Source organism: Rhinopithecus bieti, unplaced genomic scaffold (genome assembly GCF_001698545.2).
Source record: "Rhinopithecus bieti isolate Rb0 unplaced genomic scaffold, ASM169854v2 scaffold_42745, whole genome shotgun sequence".
Classification (NCBI taxonomy): domain Eukaryota; kingdom Metazoa; phylum Chordata; class Mammalia; order Primates; family Cercopithecidae; genus Rhinopithecus; species Rhinopithecus bieti.
In genome coordinates, this window is record NW_016819184.1 from 6,135,652 (window position 1) to 6,162,669 (window position 27,018).

The 27,018-nt window shown below is 51.7% G+C and overlaps 1 protein-coding gene across 1 annotated transcript; it reads right to left on the reverse strand.

The window, feature by feature from the left end:
* Window positions 1–476: 476 nt before the first annotated feature.
* On the reverse strand, window positions 477–23,779 carry GPR26 (G protein-coupled receptor 26). The gene is made up of 3 exons (XM_017858618.1): window positions 23,071–23,779; window positions 15,210–15,323; window positions 477–1,557 (listed from the first exon to the last, which is right to left on the reverse strand). Exons 1-3 carry the CDS (start codon window positions 23,736–23,738, stop codon window positions 1,326–1,328), a joined length of 1,014 nt encoding a protein of 337 aa, XP_017714107.1. The 5' UTR covers window positions 23,739–23,779; the 3' UTR covers window positions 477–1,325.
* Between the last annotated feature and the right edge of the window lie 3,239 nt (window positions 23,780–27,018).

A 27,018-nucleotide genomic window follows, 5' to 3' on the forward strand; every position in this document is an offset into this window, starting at 1 on the left:
CAATTAGAAATGGTAGACAAAGAAGAGATGGCCAGAAAGCAGGGGTGGCTCTCCTTGGTTTTTATTAAATCAAGTCAGGACTGCTAACAGATTGGCATATGTGTTATAGGTGCAGTATTCCATAAAAATGTCACTGTCTTTAATCACTTGAACCCGGAAGGCAGAGGTGAGATTGCACCATTGCACTCCAGCCTGGGTAACAAGAGTGAAACTCCCATCTTGGAAAAAAAAAAGAAATTCACTGTCTCATCATTAGCACAGGGCAATCTCTTGATAACCTTGAACAGCCTCTACTTTCTGTTAATAGACTTACAGAAACTAAGGAAATGGAGGTGCCAGGACAATGGAACCCAGTGACTTAAAATCAAGGCAAAAATCCCTGCTCAGGCCAGTTCTTGCCCATCCATCTCCCAGGACATGCCAGACAAGATACATAAGACAAAGTGAAACACTTCCTATAAATTCAGGTCACAAACGGGGAGGGGGACTAACCAGCCACCTTCCTCCTGCCTTTACTGAGCTCCAACAATTGGGACTTGTAAATCAGAAAAATGTGACCTCCCAGTCAAACTTGAAAGAACCTAATACATGTAGGACCAGCCTATTTAAACCATTTTCATGCTGAGATTGTCTGCACACACAAACATTCGCTTTTAGGGGGAAGGAGAGGACACAAGTTGAATCCAATTGACCATTTCTAAGACAACTGGTCAGCAGCAATTGGGCAGCCACTAGTTGTGAAACATTTTCCCTCAGGCACAGAGCCCAAGAGTCCCAGCTGGGCACAATGTCGTTAGTACCAGCTGAATAATATTTGGGTTGAAGCAGCCGTCACTACCCTGTGGAGACGAGGTGCCATGTTAGATCCGGGCCAAATGACCACTGCCAGCCTCCCTTTCAGCATGGCTGAAATGTCCCCTGGAGACTGTCACTTTTCTTCAGCATGGAGTAGCGCCCAGTGGTCAGCAGGCAGGTGGACACCATGCTCCCCACCTACCATCAGCTCTCTGCATCCTTGACAGTGACAGAACTGAGTGTCATCCCCCAGGGAGCCTCAGGTGAGTCCAGGAGCTCAAAGGAGCTTCTTAGAAAGAAAGGCCAGCACACGGCCCACAGTCATCCTTTGGTGACAAATAGTGAGTGTCCAATGTCTGCCCTTGAGGAATCAGGAAGCAGGCTCTGGAGCCTCTACAAGCCAGGGAACCAGGATCACTGGGCGTGCCAGGGACTGGCAGCTGGTGGTGTCCACCCAGGGGCCCCCACGCCCTCCCTCCCTTCTTCTCACCGCTGCCTCATTCTAAACTCTTCAGCAGGAGCGTGGTCCTTCACTCAGACACCGGCAGAATGTTCTGGCTGTGAGAGTCGCCCGTGAGGCCAGAGGAGTGGATGGAGCGTCTGTGCAGGAGCCTGTTCAGAATCTCCTTGCAGCTTTTGCGGTACTGGTGTCGCAGTAAGGAGTACACAAAGGGGTCGGACGCGGCCTTGCTGTAGGCCAAGCACTTGGACAGCACCCCCCAGTGGGAGCCGATGGGCACGGTGGAGAAGAGCTCCACTAGCCTGCGGAGAGACAGGGAAGCTGTTAATGAGGACACAGCTAGGCACCGCCTGGAGTAGCCATGGACCAGGGCCTGTCTGTGCCCTGTGGACCACAATTTCCCAGCCCAACCCTCAATTTATCTGAGACTGCCTCCTCAAATAACAATGATAACAGTTTACACCAATAACAATGATGAAAGTGAACATTTTCCAGGCTGTATTTTATTTTACACACTGTGCTAAGCACTTTCCATATGTGATTTTGCTGAGCCCTGGGAGATATGACCATCTCTGTTCTACATGCAGGGAAACAGATGTCCCAGAAGGTCAAATATTTTGCCCAAGGTCACATGGCCAGTAATTGTAAAGGCAGGATTTGAACCCAGGTCTATCTGACTCTGAAATCCAAGCTGCACCGAGAACCCAGCTATTAGCTAATAGCTGGCTGTCCTGGCTTTGGCGCCAGCTCTGCTGCTGACTTGTCATGTGGCCCTGGGCACCTGTGTTCACTCCTTGGACCTGTATGTCTCATGTGAAAAACAAAAAGGTTGGACAATATTGTCTCAATGATCTTTTCACTAGAAGAGTCTGGTCCCATTGTTGGCTTCCAATCCTGGCTTGTCTTCCTAAGGAGGTTGCATGGGAGGAAGGGCTGAGAACAATTGTGAAAACATTTTGCAAAACTCAAAGTATGTCATGCACAGGAAACAATGCTGGCCACGAAGTCCTATTCCCTGGGTTGGGATCCTGGTGGTCTTCGACGATAGCTGCGGTCAGGGGATCCTAAAGGGACCCTCATTCTTTGGGGGAGGGGCAGGGAAAGACACAGCCCATGTATCTCAGAGTCCTCTCGGTACCATCAGACAGCTCCGTGCGAGGGTGCAAATACCATGTTATGAGCTCAGGGAAAGCCTTCAACAGAATCCTGCCCTCCACCCAAATCAGGCCATTTACTCTCTCAAGTGTGTCCAGCACCCTTGGCCATATTTGGACATTATCCAGCATTAACATGAAATAGAAAAGACCCAGAGAGCTAGGAAAGAGTCTGGAGATGACATATCACTCTCTCCACCCATCGTCATATGAAAAAAATTGAGGCCCGGAGATGGAAAGGGATTGCCAGACATCACACAGCAAGTCAGTGGCCATGGAAGCTGCAGCACCTATACTCCCCTCTGACTGGGGGTCTAGTACCTGTATTCTACCTAGAGTGCCTGCAGATAGAAGGTGGTGGTGGCTCTCAGCTTGGGGATCTGCCCAGGTGAGGACCCAGGTACAGAAAGAACTGAGCTTGAGCTGGAACTCAGTGCTGCTATCTTTAGTTGTTTATGCTTAAGCCTTCTTTGGGCTGTAGAGCTGGCAAAGAGGAGGAGGAGGAAGCTTGTGGACCACGATCCTCCACAGAAATGCCCCTTTCTGGAAGAGGCTCTCAAGGAGTCCACTCTGAGGCCCCTCTAGTTGGCATTCTATTTTCAGCACCACTGTCTACCTTTGCCCTCTGACCCTGTGGGGGACTGTGGCTATGTCTCCTCTCATATGCTTGGGAGCCTGAATGGGGAAATGGAGCTGTGAACATTTAGGAAATCTGTACTTTTAAGAAATCTATTTTGAGAAGTGATGAATTCAAAGGGACAAAAAAAAAAAAAAAAACACCTGAATTTAGAATTTACACCTAATAATAATAATGACATAGCTGAATGCCAACACATTGTTGCTATGTGGTGCCAAATTGCTTTTCCAAAATGTCTATAGTTTTTTATACATTTGCTAATTTCAGGCTTAGCATTTTGGCTCTCCCAAAAGGATTTACTAAAAGAACCACGTATCATCAAACCGTCCAGCAAGATCGAAATTATTTGCAGGCTCTGTAGATTTCACAGAATAAAATTATTCAGGACAATCTAAAATTTCACCATTTAGATAATAAAGAGGTAAAATCTATTGCATTTGCTTCTCAGAGATTTCATGGCAAGTCTGAGCTCTCCACCTGGCTCAGATATCGTAAGTCCCAGTTGAATGTCTCCTCTGGGCCAAGCACTTGTGTGTACAATCTCTAACTGTACAATTATCCAGCAGAATGAGAATCATTATTCCCATTTTACAGGTGAGGAAATCGAGGCTCAGAGAGGTGAGCAGCAAGTCAGGGTCTCCTGCATGGGAAGCCCAGCTCCATCTAACTGCAGTCCAAGCCCTGGCTAGTGGCCATGCCAAGATGTGAATCTCAGCATTGCAGACATGACAAAGGAAGCTCTGGGGTCCCTTCTGGCTCCAAGAACCCCTTTTTCATGAGGTCACTATATGCTGTCTGGAACTTTTGTCCCTTGCCCCTCCTCACTGTGCACAATGACAATTTCTGCTTTGAAAAGTCAATGTCTGGCCTTTGTCAGGGCCTCCAAGCAAAGAGATGCTTTGGCTGAAGACAGGCCTGGACGCTGCTGCCAGCGGCCACTGTCGGGGGGTAGCTGGAATGCCCCCTCCAGGCTTGACTGTGACTGGCTGAGCTGCTTTCTCATGGCCCCATGCAGGTGGCTCCCTGTGCCTGCCGTGGCTGGCTGCTGGCTATGATCCACACCAGCTCCGACAGCCCCCAGCTCCTTTTGTTGATGAGAAGAGGCAAGGGTTTCCATATTGCCACAACGACTTCTTTCTAATTCCAGATCTGGGCAGGCTTCTGGATAAGCACCAGATCCCTTCTAGATGACTTTTTAGAGAGGGACTATTCAGCCCCTGTTTTCCTGCCAGATCTAGCTCTGCTCACCCCTTCGTGGTGCCCTCCCCCCAGGAAAGGGGCATTAGGGTTCTGACTAGTCACATGTCACTAGTGGGCAGGGTCACAGTGTGCTAAAGGGAGCCTCTCCTCCTCCATGTGGTCAGATTATTTAATGCCTTTCCCTCTCCCTCCTTCCCCTCCGCAGTCAAAGTTAGTGGATGGTCTCAGGACGGGACGTGGGAGGGAGGCAGCTCGCAGAGCAGAAGTCTCTAGTGTGAGGCCCTGTCTCCTGATTAGTTCTGGCCGAGAGTCCTGCAGTGAGGGGTTATTGGGCTCAGGTGTTGACAGAGCCGGACTTGGCTTCCTTTTGTCATGGCCCCTCTTACGGTTGAATTGCGTCTCCCCCCCAAATTCACATGTTGAAGTCCTAACCCCTAGCGTTGGAATGTGATCTTATTTAGAAATAAGATTGTTTCAGATACAAATCAGGTCATAATGGAGTAAGGCGGGCCCCTAATTCAGTACTATTGGTGTTCTCGTAAAGGCAGAAACTTGGACAGAGACACACACACAGGGTGAGCACCGTGTGAACATGAAGGCAGAGATCAGGGTGAGACATCTGCAAGCCAAGGAACCCAAAGATGGTTAGCAAACCACCAGGAGCTCGGGGAATGGGTGGAGTGAGCTCTTCTTCACAGCCCTCGGAAGGAACCAACACCTTGATGTCGGACTTCGGGCCTCAGGAACTGTGAGAGGTCTTTCTGTGTTAGAGCTGCTTGGTTTGTGGTACTCTGTTACGGCAGCCCTAGCAAACCAAGACGCCCCCTGAAGAACCCCATGGGGAGGAGGGGAGGCTGTGTGGTTGTTCTGGGGACCCCTGGCTATAACAGTATCAACCAGTCCCGCCTCACTCCGAGAGCCCATGTATGCCAAGGTCAACCCTGGAGATCTGACAAAGATTAGCAGCCCCAGGAGCAGGGTGCCGCCCCTTGCCACCCATGAGAAAGCAGGGCCTGTCCCCACAAACATCACTGCCTGCCACCTCCCCCGACCTTTCACTGAGCAATAGATGACTTTCCATGTGCTCTCTGGAGCATGAGGCTCCACTCAGGGGGAAGTGTTCATGCTTCTGTGCTCAAAAGGCACACATGCCTGTCCTGACCCAGCTCCCTGGGAAAATCCCCTGGGGTGAGGTCCACACCTTGGTCAGCAGATCAGGTAGGGGGAGGGGACGGAGCTGGAAAAGGGCCGGGATCCCCTCTTCCAAGCACATCAGGGGATTCTGACACAGGAGCCCAGCCCCTATGTAAGCCTGGGGTATGTAGGTTTGGAGAGGATAGAAAGCGCTGCAGGGCGCAGAGCTTGTTGATAAAGAGGAAGCAGAGCACAGAGATGTGTATTTTTCTGACTTAGGGTGACACACAGAGCAGATATCTACAGATCTTGCCAGACCCCGAAACCCTGTGTGCCTGCACCACTGTGTTCTGATAGCTGTCCAGGGAAATATTCCATGGAGCCATGCCTCCTCTCTCAGTAATAACCCCCTCTGATGTGGGTCACTGGCACGTCTAAGCTGGCTGCCACAGTCCAGTAACAAACCCCTCTGATGTGGGTCACTGGCGCATCTGAGCTGGCTGCCACAGTCCAGGGCTGATGGAGACAGGAAGCTGCCCATCCTTGCTCCTCACCCATGGGGACCTCACACTCCCACCCAGCAGCTTAGGCAGTCCTGGTCCCGGGAGGGAGGAGGGAGGCATGTCTGCCAGAACTCCAAGGCCTTCTCTGAGCCTCTGGAGAGACCAGTGTCCTGATCTTGCTTCACAGTGGGAATCCCCAAGGGAAGCAAGTTCCAAAGTGAGAACAGGACCAGTAACCCCTGTAGCCCCTGACCCAGCACCTCCTGTGGGCCCCCAGGGACTCTGTGTCTCCTTAACTGCTTCACAGAGACCATCTCAGGACCCCAATATCACTCTATGGTACAGAAGATGGAACCAAGGCAGAGAAGTGTCAAACTACATAGCCTGAACATGCAGGAACCAGGATTTGAAACGGGAAGGCGGGTGCCGACAACCACGTGCCTTCCTGGTGCCAGGCTGCCCCACCGGCCTCCTTGACTCAGGTTCCTGTTCCTCAGTGTGATCAAGCACCTGTACTTTCAAATCCTGAATTTACAGTAACAAATTAGCACCCTCTATTTACACCTTCTATGCCACCATCATCTCTCCTCTCTTCTCTCTTCCTCTTTCCCTCTCTCACTCACACACACACATAAATGCAAATGCACACACACATCCACATAAACACATGCACACACATACATACATACACATGTGTACACACACACACATACATTGTATACTAAATGCAATGCAACATGGGCCACAGAACATTCCCTGGACAACCAGCCCGGTGTCTTCCCAAGACTTCTGGAGAACTCAGCTTGCATATTTGAAGACCTGCATATTTGAAGTAATAAGCTGATGCTTTAAATTTTCATGAGACAGAATGGAGAAGTCATTTTATTAATAAAATATCAATCTTCGGGAATCCCCTACATATGAGACCCCTCTCCCATCTACACGTTTTCCTGACTTTGAAAAGCCACAATAATGGTGCTGTCAGATTTTCAAGTGCCTCAAAGCCTGATTCCAATGATATATGACAACCACAGTTATTTGTAAGTGTAGATCGCTGCGGAAAGCATAGCCTTACAAATGCTTCTAGACATGTGGATTTTAATTCAGAAAATACGTCATTTGAGCTTTTGGATGAGAACCTGTTGTGGATCTGCAGACCCTGCTCAAAGACTCTGGGAAGAGTCCTCTGTGACCTAGGGCTTTGAGGACACAGAGCAGTGTGACTGTGACTTGGAGGTGTCAGACTTCTATTAAGAGTGAAGGTGCAGCTTTGCAAATATGTTTCCCACTGTGGCCTTGTGTGCCCCAGTACACGAGTGCAGGCAGCTCTTTGGCTGGTAGAGTTGGATGTCCTGTCTTTCTGAGATGCCAACTGCATCTGCCAGTGGCTCTGGCTACTAGTGCTGATGGTCTCTTGGGAACTCCAGCTACACAAACTGCTGTCAGTGAGATGGGAGATTGGGGATGACTGCAGGAGAACCCACCAATTTTGCTAGAGAAACTCAATGCCTGCTTCACTCACAGGAGCTTGGAGGCCATCTGAGTTCATGCCATGGTACTTACGCATGGCCCTACTGGAAATTGGGCTGAAAACATATACATGTGGTTTCTCTGTTTCCAGTGCCTGCCCCAGTCTTTGGAGTTGTGGCGTGGCCTAAAGGCTGAGTTATAGCCAATTGGCCTGACACTGACCTTTAACTCTTGGCTCGGTCACTCACTACCCATATATCCTTGAGAAACTCATCTCACCTCTCTGAACTTCTTTGAGACTAGGATTCTAGCACTTACCTTGTTAGAGCTGTCCCAGATGCAACAAGGTATGCGCTGATAGCCCCAGGTGCTTGGCAGGTGTTCACTAAGTGACAGGTATGGTTATAAAGACTTCATGCTCTCCAATAGAAAGCTTGATAACCTATAGGAACACTTGAATGGTTCTTTTAAACGCCTGACCCAAGAATTATGCTTTCCTATCTCAGAAAGTTAACAGGCAAATGTGAATAGATAGGGTACAAAGAGAAGGGAATCCCCTGCCCAGCCAGTGGGATCTTCTCCATCAACTCAAAGGGGTGGCGGATGTTACAGCAGAATCCTCCTCTCTTCCTCAATATCCTGGCCTCCCAGCTCCCAGCATTCCCAGCCACCATCTGATGTCAACCTATGCTCTTGACACATCTCCATTTATAAGGTACAAGGCAGGTGGAAGCAGCAAGGCTGGCTGCCTAGATATAGTCACTGGGGAGTTGTGGGGAATATTAGTTTCTGTGCTGACAGCTCAATGAAGGGTGTAAATGACAATTGAATAACTTGGTTTCAATCATCTCAGAAACTGCAGCATTCCACTTCTGAGTGGGTCATGCCTCAATGTGTCTGCCCACACACCTGTGGGAGGAAAGTAGGAACCTCTGCTTCGACTGAGAGGAGAAGCAGAGTGGTGCATTGTGAGGGGCTGGGCACACGCACTGGTTTCGGGCAGACCCACACTAGAACTGAGGCCAAGTCACTTGATGGAATTGGGGAAGGCTGGAACCTGACTGAGCCTCAGTTTCCTCATCTATAAAATGGGAATGTTAGCACCAGACGCGGTGGCTCATGCCTGTAATCCCAGCACTTTGGGAGGCCAAGGCAGGTGGATTACCTGAGGTTAGGAATTCAAGACCAGCCTGGCCAACATGGTGAAACCTCGTCTCTACTAAAAATACCAAAATTAGCCCAGCCTGATGGTGCGCACCTGCAGTCCCAGCTACTCGGGAGGCTGAGGCAGGAGAATCACTTGAACCAGGGAGGTGGAGGTTGCAGTGAGCTGAGATCGCACCATTGCACCCCAGCCTGGGCAGCAAAGTGAGACTCTGTCTCAAACAAACAAACAAACAAACAAACAAACAAACAAAACCCAAGAGAATGTTAACTAGGTGCAGAGGGTGTCAGGACAGCTCTGGTACAGCTTCAGGTACAAAGTGAGGACTTACAGGATTAAAAATGAAGGACTTTCCTGAATTAGTTAAGGAGATAGAGCTTGTCCTTACTTTTCCTTTCTGAATTCCCCAGGATCAGCCTGTCACTGCCTCGGTGGGTTTTGATTTTTATTTCTATGGACAGTGAGGAGGCAGAGAACAATGAGGAGGTGCTGCATGCAAGGAAGACATCCTTCTGCCCGGGGGGCCCTGGAGCTGCCCAGTGGCATCTGCAGATGGGCTCAGGCTGCCCGGTTCCCTGAGTCTCTCTAGCTAAATGACCCGTGCAGTGTCTTTCCTCTCTGAGCCTTGGTGCCCCCATTTGCAGAGTGGAGCTCACATAGCTCACCCAGTCCATCTCTTGGGGGCACTTTAGGGCCCAGGAGAATAACATCTGAGCAAACTGTGGAGTGCTGTGGAAGGCACAGCCACGTCAGATCCAACTGAACCTGTTGCAGTAACACACTTCTTAGCTCAAACAAGCTCCGCCCAAGGGCTGCCTCCTGGTCCCCATTAATCCCATCTAGGCCAGGAGCCCCCCATCTCAGGGATCTGACCCAGAACAGGGTTCACACCTGCCACATCTTCTGTGTTGCCTATTTAGTGCTGGGGCTGCAGCTGAGCTCAATGCCCCTGAGCCACCACCACCGAGCACCTGGCAGGTTGGAGGGATGCAGCTCAGGCTGCTGTTCTCAAGATAGCCTAGGCCGGGCACGGTGGCTCATGCCTGTAATCTCAGCACTTTGGGACGCTGAGGTGGGTGGATCACTTGAGATTGGGCATTCAAGACCAGCCTAACCAACATGGAGAAACCCCGTCTCTACTAAAAATACAAAATTAGCTAGGCGTGGTGGCACATGCCTGTAATCCCAGCTACTAGGGAGGCTCAGGTGGGAGAATGGCTTGAACCCAGGAGGCACAGTTTGCGGTGAGCCAAGATTGCACCATTGCACTCCAGCCTGGGCAACAAGAGTGAAACTCCGTCTCAAAAAAAATAAAAAATAAAAAAGAGAGCCTGTAGGAAGTGACTCCCTCCATATGGAGCTCCAGAACCGTCCAGCCGTCCAGGACCTGTCCCTGGCTGTTCCCCCAGTCTTCTGCCTGCCCCAGGGCCACAGTCCACGATTGCAGCTGCAGTGCAGTGGGCTGACGGGAGTCCAGGAGTATGACTCACTCAGCAAGCCTCGGGAGATCTGCCTTGGGAGTGGGTAGAGGATCCTGGGGAAGGGGTTTAGGAGCACTCTCTGCATGCCATGAGCTTTAATGCCACAGCCACAGACCTACACAAGAAAGGAGGGGAGGGCTGGGTCTGCAAAGACTCCCCAGAGGCCTCTGAGAGCCTGAGGGACGGGTGGAGAGCCCAATGAGGTTGGAAGTCCAGTCCCACTGCCGACTAGATGCATAGCTCCAGGCAATTAGTCAAACACTCCCTGACCCCAGTCCTCACTTACTCCAGCAGTAAAATGGGTTGGGATGCAATAGAGACATGGCTATCAGCACACTGGCCATTAGAATCATCGAGGCGCCTTAAAGTCACCCATGCTCAGCCCCACACCGAGGGAGTCTAACTGAACTGGTTCAGTGTGAGGTCCAGATATGAGTTTGGATGTAAAGCTCTCCAGGTGATTCTAAGGTAAAGCCAAGTTGGCAAACCCAAGAAAAACTTCAAGCATGTGTGCCTCTCCCAGCCATTCCTAGCACTTTCCCGCTAATCCCAGCCTGGCTTCAGAACTGCTTTCAACACAGTGCTCTGCTGGTCACCAGCAGTGGGTTCAAGTTGGTCTGCATGGTGCAACCAGCTCACCCTCCCTGCATGAGATGATAGCTTAGGGGATCCTTTGCCTCCAAAACCCATGGCTCTTGGTTCTCCACAGGGACTCATTTTCTGTAAGAAGTTAAATCCTCAACTACATTTCAGAGGTGTGTCTTCAGCTTCTTCTGAGACTGGTCATCTCTATACTTGGGAATCATTTTGAAAAGAACAGCAGAAAAATAAAAAATTGTGACTGGAAATGTCAGTGGTCCAGATTCCAGCGTGGATGATAAGTTCACACTGTGCTGAGTGCTCTGCAGGATGATCTTGCTTATTCCTTGCCATTGATTGGCTTCTCCTCACAAGCAATGTGTTTCTTAACCCTGACTCAAAGGAAGATGGAAGAGTTTGCATCAGGCTCCCTGGAGGTGGCTGTGAGATTAATCCTGTCCCCTCTGCACCCTGCCCAGCCTGGCAGTCCATATCCTAGCAGGGGAAGTAGAGGTCTGATGGGATCCTGGCCGCGCCCATGCACAGCTGGGGCTCAGATGGCCCCTGGTACAGTGAATATGAATTCACAGAAGCCCATCAGATGTGCCTGGGGGGGACTCCCAGTCACCCTAAAGACTAAGCATCTGGTTGGACATTGTGGAAGCCATGTGGGGGTAGAGGGATTGGCAAGATCAGGCGGCTCCAAAAGGGGTGTGATTGCAGGAGGACCCACCAGGAAGCTCTATTTGCCTTGCACTCCTCTCCCTGCCACCTTGTTTCAGGGTCTGATGTCTCCTCCCTTCAGTCCTCCTGACCCCAAGGAGAAAGACACTGATTTGACTGCTCAGGAAACATTCCCAGATAAACCCTGACTTTGAGCAGGGCTGTGATGGGAGAGAAAGGTGGAGGAGGAAGTTCCGTGCATCCTCTTAGAGTGGATGACATGGAGGTCCTGGCCACTGAAGGATGATATGAGCAGCTCGAGGTCTGGGAGTAGGGGGGTGGGGAGCAGGGCACCGGCACACCTCGCACCCCAGACGTCCCTGACCGCAGGCCAGCAAGGGCCAGAGAGAGAAGGCAGGCACAGGTGTCACCTGAAATGTTCTGCTAGTGAATAGAAACAGGTGCAATTAATTTTAACTACATGTTTTATTTAACTTTATCATTTCACTATGAATTCTATATAAAATTACGAGTTATTATTTTAAATGTTTTTGCAGAGAAAGAGGTCTCACTATGTTGCCCCAACTGGTTTCAAACTCCTGGCCTCAAGTAATCCTCCCACCTTGGCCTCCCAAAGCCCTGGGATGACAGATGTCAGCTGTTGAGCCTGGCCAAAAATGTATTAATTTCATGTATAGAGTGTGTCATGCTAAGTCTCAGAGCTCATGTGTTTTTAAACCTATAGCGTATCTGTTTGGACAGGCCACATTTCAAGTGCCCTGTAGCCACCTGTTGCTGGTGGCCCCCGTGCTGGACAGCACAGCTCTAGACCTGGCTCATGCTGTCCCTTCTCCCTGGATAGTTGCCCTGAACAGCCAGGCCCACTTCACAAGGCTTGTCCATGAAGCCCCAGCCATGAGAGCTCATTTCTGCCCCAGAACCTGTGGAGGTTGGGTCTTTCGCATGACACGGTGCTCCATCTGGGTTAGAGGACTACAAGGTCAATGTCCCCAACAGAGGGGAACTCCTGGGGTCGTACCAACCCATGCCTCCTCTGCAGGGATTCTTGTATGCTCTGCAGAAAAGGTGCTCTAGAGATGCACCGAACTGGAATGTGGGTGTGTGTGCTCATTTTAGGGGGTGTTCTTAGGATGGCTCCGCCACACACAAGAGAAAGCCAAGGCAGGAGCAGCCAGGGTGGTGGCAGTGGGGCCTGGTGGGGTTTTGCCAGAGACATATTTTGTACTCATGAGGTTTCCCGGGCATTGCTTCTCTCCCAGGTAAGTTGCTGCTCATCCCCATGGAGGATGAACTGTTCTGTGAATGTTTTTTAAACCTGAGATGCATCAAATCCATTTGGAGGGAGCATATTGAGTTGTAACCTATCATCCATTTTACTGAAACATTACTTCCTGGGCGCTATGAGAGAGAACCCGGCTGTATTTTTTTTTTTTTTAATGGAAAATGTTGTTGGGAAATGAAATTAAGCCGGAGAAAAGTCCAATAGTTTGAAGTCGGAGCCGTGTCACCTATCCTCTGAGGGTTCCCATTCACCTCATTAACCCACGGCTGCCCGTCCTCTGCGACCTAAGAGGAGGGGCTCTGTGTGCCCTCCCTGTCTGATGCACCTTCCCTCACTGGATCAAATCCCCTCTTGGTGCAGCAGCCAGTCCGGGGCAGGGGCACTGTGGATGGTGCTGTAAGTGCCAGAAGGAAGGAGAGTGAAGACCACAGATATCCTCAGCAGGCATGTGCAGCATGTCCCCACGGTCCCTGTCCTTAGATCCTCACAACACTGCACTCTCTTCTGGAGGCCCAAAGAGGCCACATCACTGGCCCAAAGTCACACAGCAGGATGTGGGGGAGCTGGGGTTTGGGCTCTGAGGAGGCACACTCCAGAGTCATGCTGCTAAGTCCTCTCCTATGCCTCCCTTGGGGAGCAACAGAAATCCTTTCTCCTCTGTTGCCATGCCCAGGCTTTGTGTCTTGTGGAAATCCCTGAATGATGTGAGCTCTGGCTTCCTGGCTGGATGTGGTGGGTCTAGACTAGTGGTTCTCAACCAGGGGTGATTCTGGTCTCCAGGGAGCATTTGGTGATGTCTGAAGACATTTTTAGTTATCAAAATTTAGAGGGACCTGGGAAGGTACCCCTGACTCACTAGGAGGTGCTACTGGCATTCAGTGGGTAGAGGTCAGGGATGCTGCTGAACACCCCATGATGCCCAGGACAGCCCTGGCATCAAAGAAGTATCTGGCATAGAATGTCAGTGGTGCTGAGGTCTAGTGAACAGTTCTAGAAAAAAGAACCAATAGTTCTGCTCCGGTCAGACCCATCCAGAGACCTGCAGACAGGTCTTGGGCCCCACGTTCAAAGTGAGACACAGGCTAACTAGATCTCCCCTAGAGAAAGCAGCATGCCACAGAAGACAGGGGAAGGCACCATAGAGTTGTCTATCTGGGGAAAAGAAGAGGGGAGCTGGTCTCCAGGAAGTCAGGCCCAGTGTCTGCAATCCGCAGAGGTTCCTGGGAATAGAGGACAGCCTCCTGGATGGCAGAAAGAAGAACTGGGAGCAGCAGCAGAGGCCACAGCAAATCATGCTTCACCTAGTGTAAGGACAAATGGGAGGAAACAGGGGCGAACTGTCCACAGGGCCCCCTCTTCACTGGGGCATGCAAGATGCTGAATGATGGTGAGGCATGGGGGACCCCGCGTGGTTCCTGCAACTGAGGATGCTGGGGGCTGCTGGCAGCTGGGATCTGTTCATGCTAAGTCTCAGAGCTCATGTGTTTTTAAACCTATAGCATATCTGTTTGGACAGGCCACATTTCCAGTGCCCTGTAGCCACCTGTTGCTGGTGGCCCCCGTGCTGGACAGCACAGCTCTAGACCTGGCTCATGCTGTCCCTTCTCCCTTCTGCCCTGAACAGCCAGGCCCACTTCACAAGGCTTGTCCGTGAAGCCCCAGCCATGAGAGCTCATTTCTGCCCCAGAACCTGTGGAGGTTGGTTCTTTCGCATGACAGACCCAACTCTCTCTCTCTCTCTCTCTCTCTCTCTCTCTTTTCACACACACACACACACACACACACACACACACACACACACACACACCCTGCACAGATTCTGCTTCCCAGATTCAATGAAAGCTTCCATATCCACCTTCTAATAACCATCAAAGTTCCTTTTCTATTGTCAGCTTCTCACCTAGTTAACCCCCTTTAGATGCAAAGTTGTGGAGTTTTTATTTTCCCTCCAGTGCACAAAACTGATTGGGTAATACATATTTTCCTTCTTTCTGGCTAACACATATGGGGAGTGCTGCAGCTAGAGCAAGCTGGCTTGAGAGACGCACAGCCCAAGGCTAGTGTATTGCAACCTTGGCTGGCTCGAGGATCTGGAGATCCGGGAGAGTACACGAAAAGCCTCACAGTACCTGGCCTAACAGTGGAAGAGCCCCTGAGCCATAGGACAGGTATGCCCACCTGGCTGGACACAGAGCATGCTACCTGCTCCTTGTGCAGGTGGCAGGAGACCTTGCTGTTGACCTGGGTGTTCGGGCTGGGGACGCCTGGGGGTTGGGCTGTCTTGCATTCAGTGGGCAGTGAAGCAGGATGTGGGGAGCTGGGGTTTGGGGAATATGATGCTTCCCTCCGTCTTCTCTCACCTTCTCCTCTTTAGGGCCTCCTGGGGGTTGGAAGCCTGGGATAAAGGGTTTAATTACGTGATTCAGAAATTGAGTGGGAGAGAGTCTTTCACACCCTTTGGGTTCTGAGTTGAATCCTAAAGAATTCGAGGGTGGAGAGGAAAAGCGTGCAGCCTCCTGTTCACTAAATCTGGCAAGTTCACTCTTGCACCTCACAACACACCCTGCAGAAGAACATGTGACCAAGAGAGGCTGCCACTGCTAAAGGCCACTGGGCCCTGCCTTGCTCTTCAAAGTCCCACCACACACCTGCCAATCAGGCTTACCTGGTGATCACATAGGGTGCGAAGCACACAAGGAAGGTCCCTATGAACGTGCTGATCTTCTTGGTGGCTCGCTGTCGCCTCCGCTTCTGCTCCTCCAGACAGCGTTCCCGCACACTGCAGGTGAGAGAGGAGAGAAGGCGAACTACAGGGCACCCTTGCTAGGTCAGGATGAGGCACTACTTACTAACACAGGCGGCAGTCTCTAGCGTGAGAACTTGACTATGGAGTTGGAAAGACCCAGGGTCAATTCTTGGCTGTAGATATTTTGGGCAAGCAGTATGACATTGCTAAGCCTCAAGGTCCTCGTGTGTAAAATAATAACATGCATCATATATTTTAGTGTATTATGCATAATAAGATGCTACAAGAGGCTGTTTTGAGAATTAAATGCATAAAGCAGAGATGCATGGAATGCATTCCATGTGTAAAGCACACAAAGCCACCGGCACAGTGCCCAAATCAGTACAAAGAAATGTTAAACATTACCTCTTATTATTGCTGATATCATTCACTGACCATCTGCATGGGCTGGCTCCAGAGTGCCCCACTCTCTAAGTAGTATCTCAAATTCTTGTCTTTACCACAATCAATCCTGGCAGATGTGTTTTATCTGCAAGGCAACTTTTTACCTGCCCTGGTTTACAGTGAAAACCATGAGCTTGGCTAGGCACGGTGGCTCACGCCTGTAATTCCAGCACTTTGGGAGGCCGAGGCAGGTGGATCACCTGAGGTCAGGAGTTCGAGACCAGCCTGGCCAACACGGTGAAACCTCGTCTCTACCAAAAATACAAAAAGTAGCAGGGTGTGGTGGTGGGCTCCTGTAATCCCAGCTACTTGGGAGGCTGAGACAGGGGAATTACTTGAACCCAGGAGGCAGAAGTTGCAGTGAGCTGAGACTGCGTCATTGCACTTCAGCCTGGGCAAGAACAGCGAAAGTTTGTGTAAAAAGAGGAAGAAGAAGAAGAAGAAGAAGAAGAAGAAGAAGAAGAAGAAGAAGAAGAAGAAGAAGAAGAAGAAGAAGAAGAAGAAGAAGAAGAAGAAGAAGAAGAGGAGGAGGAGGAGGAGGAGGAAGAGGAAGAAGGAGGAGGAGGAGGGAAGAAGAAGAAGAAGAAGAGGAAGGAGAAGAAGAAGAAGGGGAAGAAGAAGAAGAAGGGGAAGAAGAAGAAGGGGAAGAAGAGGAAAAGGAAGGAGGGGAAGAAGGAGGAGGGGAAGAAAAAGGAGGGGAAGAAGAAGAAGAGGAGGAGGGGGAGGAGGAGGAGGAAAGCACGAGCTCTGTGAGGCCGAATGATTTGCTTATGTGGAGGCAGGATTTGAACCCATGTGCGTGACTCAAATCTTTTTCACCTGGGGCAGCCTGGACTCCAGCCATACAGTTTGTGGCATGATTCCTTTCCTCCATGTCTTCAACCCTACTTCTTCCATCCACAGCCTCATCTCTGCCTGGAGCTACAGACACCACATGATGGGGTCATTGAAGGAGGAGTTATTTGGTTCCTCCAGGGACCAAGCTTGAAGAATCTAAGAGACTCCCAAGTCCCCAAGGAATCAGGGACATAGCTTCAAAGATGGAATTAAGAGCCACCTATGCCTCTAACTGTAACCCTGTTTCTGCTCTACTCTGTTGTGGGACCTTTCCAGAGGATCAAAAATGAACAAGAAAGAAGATTGCGGACACAGTTGCCCAGGAAGTGAAGATAATTTAGCAGTGCCAGGCCTGAGCTGCAGTGGTCTGGCTCCAAAAATAGGCCAGTCTGTTCAAAAAATGCAAGCAGTGGAGAGAATATTCATGAGCCAGGTTCATGTACATCGCTAATGCCAGGGCAGCCTTCCCTGCCTGCCAGGAGACTCATGATTTTGATACTTAATCAAAACTCCTCTTAACTATATTTCCTATCACAGATGGACAATTTCATATTAGTTTAGACTGAAGCCTCCTAAAATTCTTCAAAGATTTTTTCCCCCTGACTTCTGCATTTCCAGGAATTTAAAGAGTTAAGAACCGGAGTTGGGCTTGGTACAAACAGATTTTGTCCTGGCTGAAAATGTATTACTCATGACTAATATTATTAATTAATTTCTAGAAATTAATATTAATTAACCCACATTTCTTGAGTCTATAATATGTGTGCCATGCTAGAAACTGTGATGGGGGATTATTCATTTATTTAAAACTCACATGTATGTGAGTGAGGGATTGATATCATCACGGTCCCCATTTTTCAGATGAGAAGATATAAACCACAGAAGAGTTAAGTAACTGGCCCAAGATCACACAGTTGGAAAATGGTGGCTGTAGGGTGACCAATTGTTCCAGTTGATCTGGTACTGTTCCTGAACAGTTTGCAGAAGACTATCCAAGTTTTAAAAGGGAAAGGCCTAGATCTGAGAATCCCTCCTCTACCTCAGGCAAACCAGGATGGTTGGTCACTCTAGGCGATGGCAGGACCTGAAGCCAGACCTTCTGACTCTGGGGCCATGTGCACCACCTCCAAAACCACAGAGCTCCCCCACTGAAGAAGTTCTCTTCCTGCCCCATGCATTCGACAGAGACAGCTCTAACCAGAGACTGTGTCAAAGGTGTAGTAAGAGTGAACCAAGAGTCAGGAGGTCTGAGGTGGAGATCTGATGCTCGTGCTGGCTCTGTGACCCTCTCTGGGCCTCCAGGGACCTGGTGGACATGGCTTCCTAACCTTAATGACACCGGGCCTGCGGTGGAGCACAAAGGGTGTCTATACAGTGGGTACTGTGCCTGGGGCTCACATCCACATGGGTCTGGTCATGCCTCTGCTCTGGGACAGACCAGCTAGACCCCACAGTCATGTATAGTATGAAAGGTCAGCTCATCCACACACCCCAGATCACAGATGGGGAAACTGAGGCTCAAAAGAGAGAGTGATTTGTCCACTCAGGGAGTGCAGTTCATGTGGGGCTAGCAGCCAGTCACTGACTCCTAGTCCGGTGCTCCTAGTCGGGAGCCACATCACTCCTTTCCTGAAATCTTTGGAAAGAAAATGATAAATCCATCTCCTCTGCTTGGGGCTCTCCTGCTTTCCAGGTGAGAACAGGGAGGTGGCAAGAGATAAGCAAGGCAGAGCAGCCCCCAGGCTCTGAGGGAAACATCACGGCCCTCTTGCTTATTATTACGATTATTATTTAAGCACAGTATGAGAACTGCTCATCCGCTCCCAGAACAACATCACTTTGTGCTTGCTGTCATTTTTTTCCCCCTCCATAGCTTTGCAAAACTGAGCTCCTTGAAATCTTGCAGCCCTGTGAGCTGTTATTTTACTTATCTTCAGATGAGAACACTGAGGACTGGGAAGTTTACAACATGCCCAAGATTACACAGAGAGTTCAGGACAGAGACAGGCCTCCTCCCAGGTCTCCTGAGTGAGTTCTGGGTTGACTCCCTGAAATCCCACTGCCTGCCATAGAATCACTGAGAGGCGGGCATTCTCAAACATCCCAAGGCCTGGTGGTGATACCCGGGGTCCTCAGACCTGCAGGCAGGATCTGTGGTGCAGAGGGTGTGAGACTCAAAGCTCTCCCGAGGCAACCCAGTCAGGTACCTTCAGCCAGAGTGCGAGCATGTGTGTCGGTATGGCTGAGTGGGGGAGGGGGGAGGTCCCGAGGCTGTGACACAACAGTTTCCTTGAGACCAAAGGAGACAGGCCCTCCAGCATTGTGACATGTGGGGTTGAAGAGATGTTCCCCAGCAGCTCCAATCATAGGGCAGAGGGGATGGCACCTTTCGGGAATATCTGAAAAGTCAATCAACGAGGTGATCTCAGCTAAAACCTTCCATCCACAGACACCTCCCTGCTCTCCACAAGAGGCCTGGGTCCTGAAAGATCCCTAGACCACTGGAGTCCAGCTAGAGCCCACGCTCTGAGTATTTGGGAAGTGACTCAGATTGGTTTTTCTGGCTTTTAAGGCAAGGGAACAAGCTGACCAACGGAGGGCAAGAGCCCTGAGTTTGGGGTCAGGACACTGGCATAAGCAGTCCGGCCCTCAAATCCAGCAAGAGGGACCCCTGCCCTGGGCCTTGCACATTAAGAGTCCCACATCCCTCCCCATATGATAAGGAGTTCACAGGACTAAGGGGATGTGCCTACCCACAGCCTCCACCTTCTGTTTCAAACCAAGCTCTAAATGCCTAAAACATGGAATTCTTTGCCCAAATGCCCTCATCCTGCCTGCAAGATGTGTGTGGGCATCTCCCCTGGTCCCATCCTCCTGAGGGTAGACTGTGCCACCTGTGTGCCCAGCTAGATGTCTGAGAGGTGGTATTTGTGAGCAACACACGTGCATGGAATATGGGTGTGCAACCTGCAATGTGCACCTGTGCAAGGGAGGCCCCTCGTGGTACTGGGTAGAGCTGGGGTGGTAGGCAAGACAGGTGGGCCAGCTCGGCTCTCCCAGCACATATGAGGCTGATCCTCAAGGAGCCTGAGAATTCTAAATGTGAACCCAGCCTTGCCGGTCATTATAAAGGTATATTCACCAAGGTAGGAGGGCAGAACACATTTCATGTAACAGTTTGTAAGCTTAATGTAGAATGTCTAAGTCTATATGCACAGCTGGTGAGCCTCCATTTGCACTGTTTGCTCCATCCATAACTCTTAGGGGCAGACCTGATTGTGAGTCTTAGCTTGAGACACTTTCTAGATTTGTTGAATTAGGAGAGTGCTTCTCTTCTCGAAAATTGGGTCTCTCATTTTCTCATCTATAAAGTCTAGGGCACAGTGTAGTTCCTGTCTGTTGAGCCACAATTCTGACACCCTCCAGAGTCAGCTACTCAGCCAACATCTGCAGACTTTGCTCACAGGACACGGAGGACATGCTGGGGGACCCAGCAGAGCCTGGGGGAGCCTCAGAGGAAGCCCCAGTTAGGTTTGGCACTGCTTCCCTTCTGAGACCTCATCATCAACATTCTGTTTCTGTTAAATCACTAAGCCAAGCCAGTGAGTCAGGGAAAAGCAAGGTCCCTGCAACCACGCCCTGGGGCCCACCTGCTCTGCCATGTCTGGGAGCACCAGGGAGAGGGGCTGCCTCTAACTAGTCCCCAGCTGTGGTTTGGGAGAAGTGAATGCTGCTCATTCAGGTGGAGCACCAGGTGTCTAACAAACATTAGAAACTCCAAACTTCTTCAGAAATGTAACTGAAGAAATCAACATAGAAAGGCAGGAGTAGGGAATGCTTCCCAGGGCCAGGGTCCCAGATTGAATTAAGAAGAGAGGGTCCTGGGTATTTTGGAGGTGGGCAGACACCACCAGGGAGCTTCCTGACAAAGACAAACGCCACCCTGGGTCCTCAAAACAGATCCTTTGTAATTAAGTCCCAGGAGGCTATCAGTGTGGAGGCTGACAAAACTTCCAGTGAGCAGACTCCAGCTTCTGCCCTGGCTGTCCAGAGGGAGAAGCCGGCTCCTGCTGCCCAAGACCAGCACTCCTAGGTCCTATAGGCTTTCAGCACTGAATGGCCTAGGAGGCTTACTGCCTGAGACTGGTGGTGCCCAAGGCAGCCCCTGAGCTAGCTCTGTACTTGCTCATTTGTAGGGAGGAAGAGTTTAGTGCTGCCAAGATAGAAGCTGGTGGACTGGCTGTCAGGGTCTTTTGCGGACTGACCATCCCCTCCTGTGTTGTCCCTTCCACATGCTTGGTGGAGATCAGCCCCTCAGAGAAGGACAAGTTGTCTTCACTGAAGGGGCAGTGCTATCAGGTCTGCCACTATTCCATGACCTCAGGGAGCATTAGGCCGGGGGGCCTGTTGGCACTGGCCAATGGCAACCCCGGCTCCAGAAGTCTTTCCTCTCTCCCACAAGACTGGGCTTGGAGGGTTCTGGGGCACTGGGAGCAGGGGCTCCTCAAAGCAGCCTGGGGCTAAGAAGAGATCAAGGTCCTCCCAGAGGAGTGGAGGGGAGATTGAAAGGGAGCAGAGTAGCTGCCTCCACTCCTGAGACCCCAGGACTCTCTCTGCAGTGTCTGGCCTGGCATCAGCCAGAGGGATTTGCAGGAGTGGGGCTGGCCCTACATCCCAAATAGGCTGAACAGGAACCAATGCCCCTCCTCTTCTGGAAGTTGGAGGAAGAGTGGGAATGCAGTTTGTACTGCTCTAAATAAGAACTGGTTCCACTCCCAGCTCAACCCTCCTCCACTGTTAGACTCATGGTGAGAGGGCCCGCTCTAGGAGTCTTCAGTCTCGGGAGTTAAATGATATTGCCCTACATCTTCTAAGAGCAGTCCCAGCCCAAGTGCTAAGGATGCACCCTCTAAGGAAGACCCTCTCAGCCCTGAGTCATGGAAAGGGCAATAGCTCTGCAATTGTTGCTGCAAATATTTCCTTGAAGGACACGAACCATGCAGAGACATGTGCTGTGAGAACCAGTGTATGTCTTTGTGGCAGAATGCATGCACGCCACTCTTGTAAACCTGTGTACACATGGCCAGCTGTCTGGTACATATACAGTTTATGTGGGAACACATGAGATTGTGTGTGGAGCTCCCACATTTACATGTCCTGGTATCTATTAGCTCTCAGTCACTCACATGTACATTCTGTTCCGGAATCTGTGGGGATTCTGTGGCTGGAAGATTGGTCCAGCGTGCAATCAGGAATGGCTGTGCTCAAGGGGACAATGAACACGTGCACACTTGCCCTTCAATGTGCCAGCACCGTGAAGGTCAAGGACTGCCTGTTACTGATCTCATGCAGGAAATACACAGAATGCTCAGCCTGATACCTCCAGTCTGTCCCCTTTAATCCTGGTGTGGAACATATCCACCAGAGGATACAGCTTCCTCTGCCCCGAGGCTCCCCTGGGTTCCCAGGTTCTCTCACATGGAGGGCCCTTGCTGGCCCTGTCGGAGCTCTCTGCCTGCCTCACCTGCCATACCATCTGGACCCCAGCACCCCCTTATCTAGGGTTCCAGGACACAGAGGGGGAGCCTGCCTTCCCCTGGGACAACAGGATGTAAAATAGCAGAGTCTAGACGCTGCCAGCTGTTTCCCTCCTCGATTTCCTATTCTCCTGGGGAAAGCCGAGGTGAGCTCAGGACAGCGCAGCTAAGAGTTCCCTCCTTCTCTCTCTGACAGACTCCTGCGGATGGCAGGGGTTGCCAGAGGGTACCTATGCTTGCCCAGCTCCATCTGCCCTCCTGAGAGCAGCAGCCAATGTGAGGACAGAGGTAGGGGCAGATTCAGCCCCAGGAGCCTTGGGGCAACACTCCTTCTGCAGAAGCCTCTAGGCACCAAGTCTGGCAGACATTGGACAGTGCTCTCTGGGGAGGGCAGGAAGAGCCCCCACCCCACCCCTCAGGGCCCACCACAGGGAAGGATGCAGCTCGAGTCCATCAGAATTCACACACACACACAGTCGGGAGACAGAGGCAGCGCCACACACCCGAGAAGGGAAAGACTCAGAGAAGCGACACACTTGGGTCTGAAGAGCTCTTAAGGAGCTCCCTAAGCCTCCAGGCCGCCCTCTCAGGGCCAGAATCAAACACTTTGAAGGTCTTTAACGGGAACAAAGACCACGGACTTCCCATGTGCCATTTAAAGTGAAAGCTACAGACACAAAAAATGAGCATGAAGACGCCCAACAGAGTTCTGACTGTCTGTGATTCTTACCCTGATGCTTCGAAAAACGATGTATAGATGGGCGCACCCACGTTTTTTGTGGCCCTGGTTTGCTGATACCCTAAGCACCTCCTTAAGCCCCACAGCTGGGCCGCTCTCCCCACCCTCGTGTTCTCAGAAGAAACAGAGGCTGGGTGGAAAAGAGCCCCTGGGGCTAGGGACCTCCCACTCCCACCGAGATCCCGCGCGGCTGTTCCCAGAGCCCTAGCGGGGCTTGGCTCACCTGGGGTGCAGGTCCACGAGCAGCACGAGCGTCTGCATGGTGATCACGTCGATGCGCTTGCAATGGAAGCGGGCCACCTTGAGCACCTTGAGGTACGTGCAGCAGAGCACGACGAAGGAGAGCAGGAAGCTGAGAGCGTGGAAGGCGCCAGTGAAGACGGCGAAGCGCAGGCGCTCGTCCGGCCGCCGGCTGCACAGCGTGCACGAGGCGTACAGCTGGTGGAAGCCGAGCCAGGACAGGGCAAGCGCGGTGGCTGGGAAGGTGAGCGCGTGCAGCCACGTGTAGGCCACCATGAGCGCCGCGTCGCGGAGGCGCATCTTGGCCCGGTAGCTCAGCGGGAAGACCACGGCCACCCAGCGGTCGATGCTGAGTGCGGCCATGCTGAGCATGGAGTTGGCCGCCAGGAAGGTGTCAAGGAAGGCAGCCAGGCGGCACAGGCGGTCGCCCGCCGGCTGCCGCTGCGCCACGACGCCGGCCAGCGTGAGCGGCATGTTGACCACGGTGCACAGCAGGTTCCCGCACGTGAGGTTCAGGGTGAAGAGCGCCGGCGCCTGGCGGCGGATGTCCGCGCTGTGCAGCAGGCAGAGCAGCACCAGCGCGTTGGACAGCAGCGAGACGCCCATCGTGCCCACCAGCAGCCCCACCAGGCCCGCGTCCCACGAGTTCATGGTGCGCGCCCCCCGCGGCGCTCAGGGCCCGCAACCCGGCGCCGCCATAGCGCAGCCCGCGGCCGGCTCAGCCCCTCGCCGCGCGCCGCCCGGCGACCCGGCCCCAGCCGCCATGGCTCCCCAAGGACGCCGGCCACCGGAGCCTCGGGCAGCCTCCGGGGCAGGCGTCTGGGCGCGCAGCCACTCCGGAGCCCCGCGCCGCCTCCCGGGCAGGCACCTGGAGCGCAGCAGTGAACCCCGGTCCCCCTCGCTGCACCTCTGGGGCCAACGACTGAGCGCGCGGCCGAACCTGAAGCCTTTAGTGCCCCGGGATCCTGGGTTGCAGGCACCTGCGCCCCCGCTCCGCCTCTGCCTCTGCTTCCTCCCGCTCTCACCCCATCCCCGCGAGCTCTGTCTCCGTTCCGCTCCGCGCACCCTCCCGCTCTCTTGCTTTCTCTCTTCCTCCCTCTCTGCTCTCTGGCTCGCGTTCTCTCTCTGCTCTCCCCTCCACCTCTCTCCCTCTCCCCGCCCCCCGCGCTGTTATCTCCGTCTGTCTCTCCCACCCCAATTTTCTCCCCGTCTCGTTCTTCCCCTCCTCTTCTCTCTGTCTCTGAAATCTGGCTGCTTCTATCACAGAAATCCCCACTGGTGCACACACAGACACACTCGTGCACACACACTCACACAGTCTCGGAGGGAACCAGCTCTGAAGGCTCTGGTGCAGGGTGATTGGCTCACTGTCGCTCCCTTCCCCCATCATCCTCCATCCCCCCGTGTGTGTCAAAGACAGGCTGAGTCAAGGAAATCTCTCTGAGAAAAGGAAGGGATGCCTGGACAACTTCACGCCCCAGTGCCACCTGTCCCCACCTGCTTGCCATCCTGGCAGACCTTGACATGAGTGTCCCAGTCTGCCTGTCCCAAGAACAGCTGCTACACGACTGGGGTTACTCGATTCGCAGTACCTTCTTCCCCTCGCCCTACAGCCGGAGCTTCCACTGTATCCTGAGCCTGCTGCAGGGACCCCGAGGCTCTCTGTAACATCCCGTGGGCATCTCTCCAGCCGGGAGAGGCCTTTATCTGACCCTGACTGCTCCCACCTGGGCATGCCAGGCTGTCCACAACCAGCCTAGATAGCAGCCCTGGTGTGGTGGATACTCTGCTGTCCTGCTCCAAGTCCCAGCAGCTGCCTTCTCTAGCCCTGAAGCCACACACCCATCTGCCCTGAGACTGGTGAGACAGCACATTCTAGTTTATGAGGGACCTGCCTGACATAACGTGCCAGAACTTTTCAGAAAATGGGGAGGGTGCCAGCTGGCAGGCCTGGTCCAGGCCACAGAGACCCTGGACACAGGGTACCCCTGCCTCCCCTCAGGAAAATGTGCAGGGACTGTGGCCCTTCTGTTCTCAACCAAGACTCTGTGGGGAAGGGGTGGGGATGGACAGACAGGGGCAGCTCTCAGAGCCCCTGCAGCCCCCTTCAACTCTGTGAGACCCTGCCCTGCAGTGACCCCCTGCACCATGTCAGCAACCTCAGGTCCCTGTCCTGGACACAGACAGCTCTATACTGGAGCCTCCCAGTGTGGCCAGTGGTGACTGGACATTCCTGGGCCTCAACCCACTAGATAAAGTAAGCCAAGCAAGAATGTGGTTGACTCTACTCCTTGAAGGTAGGGACCTCATTATACTTAAGTATCTCCCTCACATAGTACCAAGCACATCGTAGACGCTGTATTGTACCATTTTGCTTTGCTGTAAAGGAATACCTGAGATTGGGTAATTGATGAAGAAAAGAGGTTGAACTGGCTCATGATTCTGCATGGCGTGCAATCATGGCTCCAACATCTGCTCAGCTTCTGATGAGGACCTCAGGAAGCTTCTAATCATGGCTAAAGGCAAAGTGGGAGCAGGCATGTCACATGGCAAGAGTGAAAGCAAGAAAGAGAAGGGGGAGATCCCAGGCTTTTAAGCTACCAGATCTCTCATGGCCTGAGAAGTCATTCAGGATGGTGCCAACCCATTCATGAGGGATCTGCCCCCATGAGCCAATCGCCTTCGCCTCCCACCAGGGCCCACCTCCAATATTGGGGATTATGTTTCAACATGAGATTTGGAGGGGACAAACATCCAAACTTTATTATATGCTCATGAAATGAGAAGTCGGGAGGGCAGAAACAAGATGCCCTCTCTTCTCTGTGTGTCCACAGATGACACTCATTGACAGTTATTTGAGTGACTGACAGCTGCAGACAGTGGAGTTCTGGAGCCAGCTCACACCAGCTCACAAGGGCCCATTATGGGCATCTCTCTCCATCTCTGCTTCAGTGACAGCATGTTGGTACCTTAAAATCCACCACAATGAGAGTTTTGCACTATAGAAATCAGCAAACTCCACAAATCAGGGCTTCTCACACCCCAGCCTGTGGTGAAACATTTAACAACACACCACTCACTGACTTCATAGGACCCTGAGCAAGTTACTCAACATCCTTGAGGCTAGGTTTTCTTATTTACCTTTCAAAGCTGTGGTGATAACTACATAAGGTAATGTGTATGTTTAGCTTTGCTTCCCAGAGAAGGAAACAGAGCAGAATGCTAGCAATATCCTCATCCCTTGGCCCCCTCATGTGGCCTACAGATTTCAGTGTTGACTACATGTCTTCATTAAATATCTGGTATATGACAGCAGAGGACGCTGTTCATCTGTGTGTCTCTCCTGCTGCCAAAGAAGTGTCCCCTACAAATAGCTCCTGGCAGGAGATAGGAGCTATTTGTGCTATAGTTTGAATGTGTCCCCCAAAGTTCATGTGTTGGAAACTTGACCCCCAATGCAACAGTATTGGGAAGCAGGGCCCAATGGGAGGTGTTTGAATCATGGAGGCACTGCCTTCATAAATGAATTAGTGCCTTTATCATGGGAATGGGTTCCCTCCCTCTGCTCTTCCACTTTCTGCCAGGGGATGATGTAGCAAGAAGGCCCTCACCATATGCCAGTCCCTCAATTTTGGACTTCCCAGCCTCCAGAACCATGAACAACACATTTCTATTCATTATAAATGACCAAGTCTCAAGTCTCAGGTATTCTGTTTTATCTGCACCAAACAGAGTAAGATAGTGCCCAAGTACTGTCTGTGGAGTAAATCAACCAACATTTTGGGGTCACTGTTGGATCTGTGATTCTCACACTTTCGTGTGTATCAGAGTCACCTGATAAGCCTGGGGTGCTGGTTAAAGAGTTTGATTCCTGGGTCACACCCCTGGGATTTCCAAATCAAAAGGTCTGGAAGTCTGCATTTTCATGAGG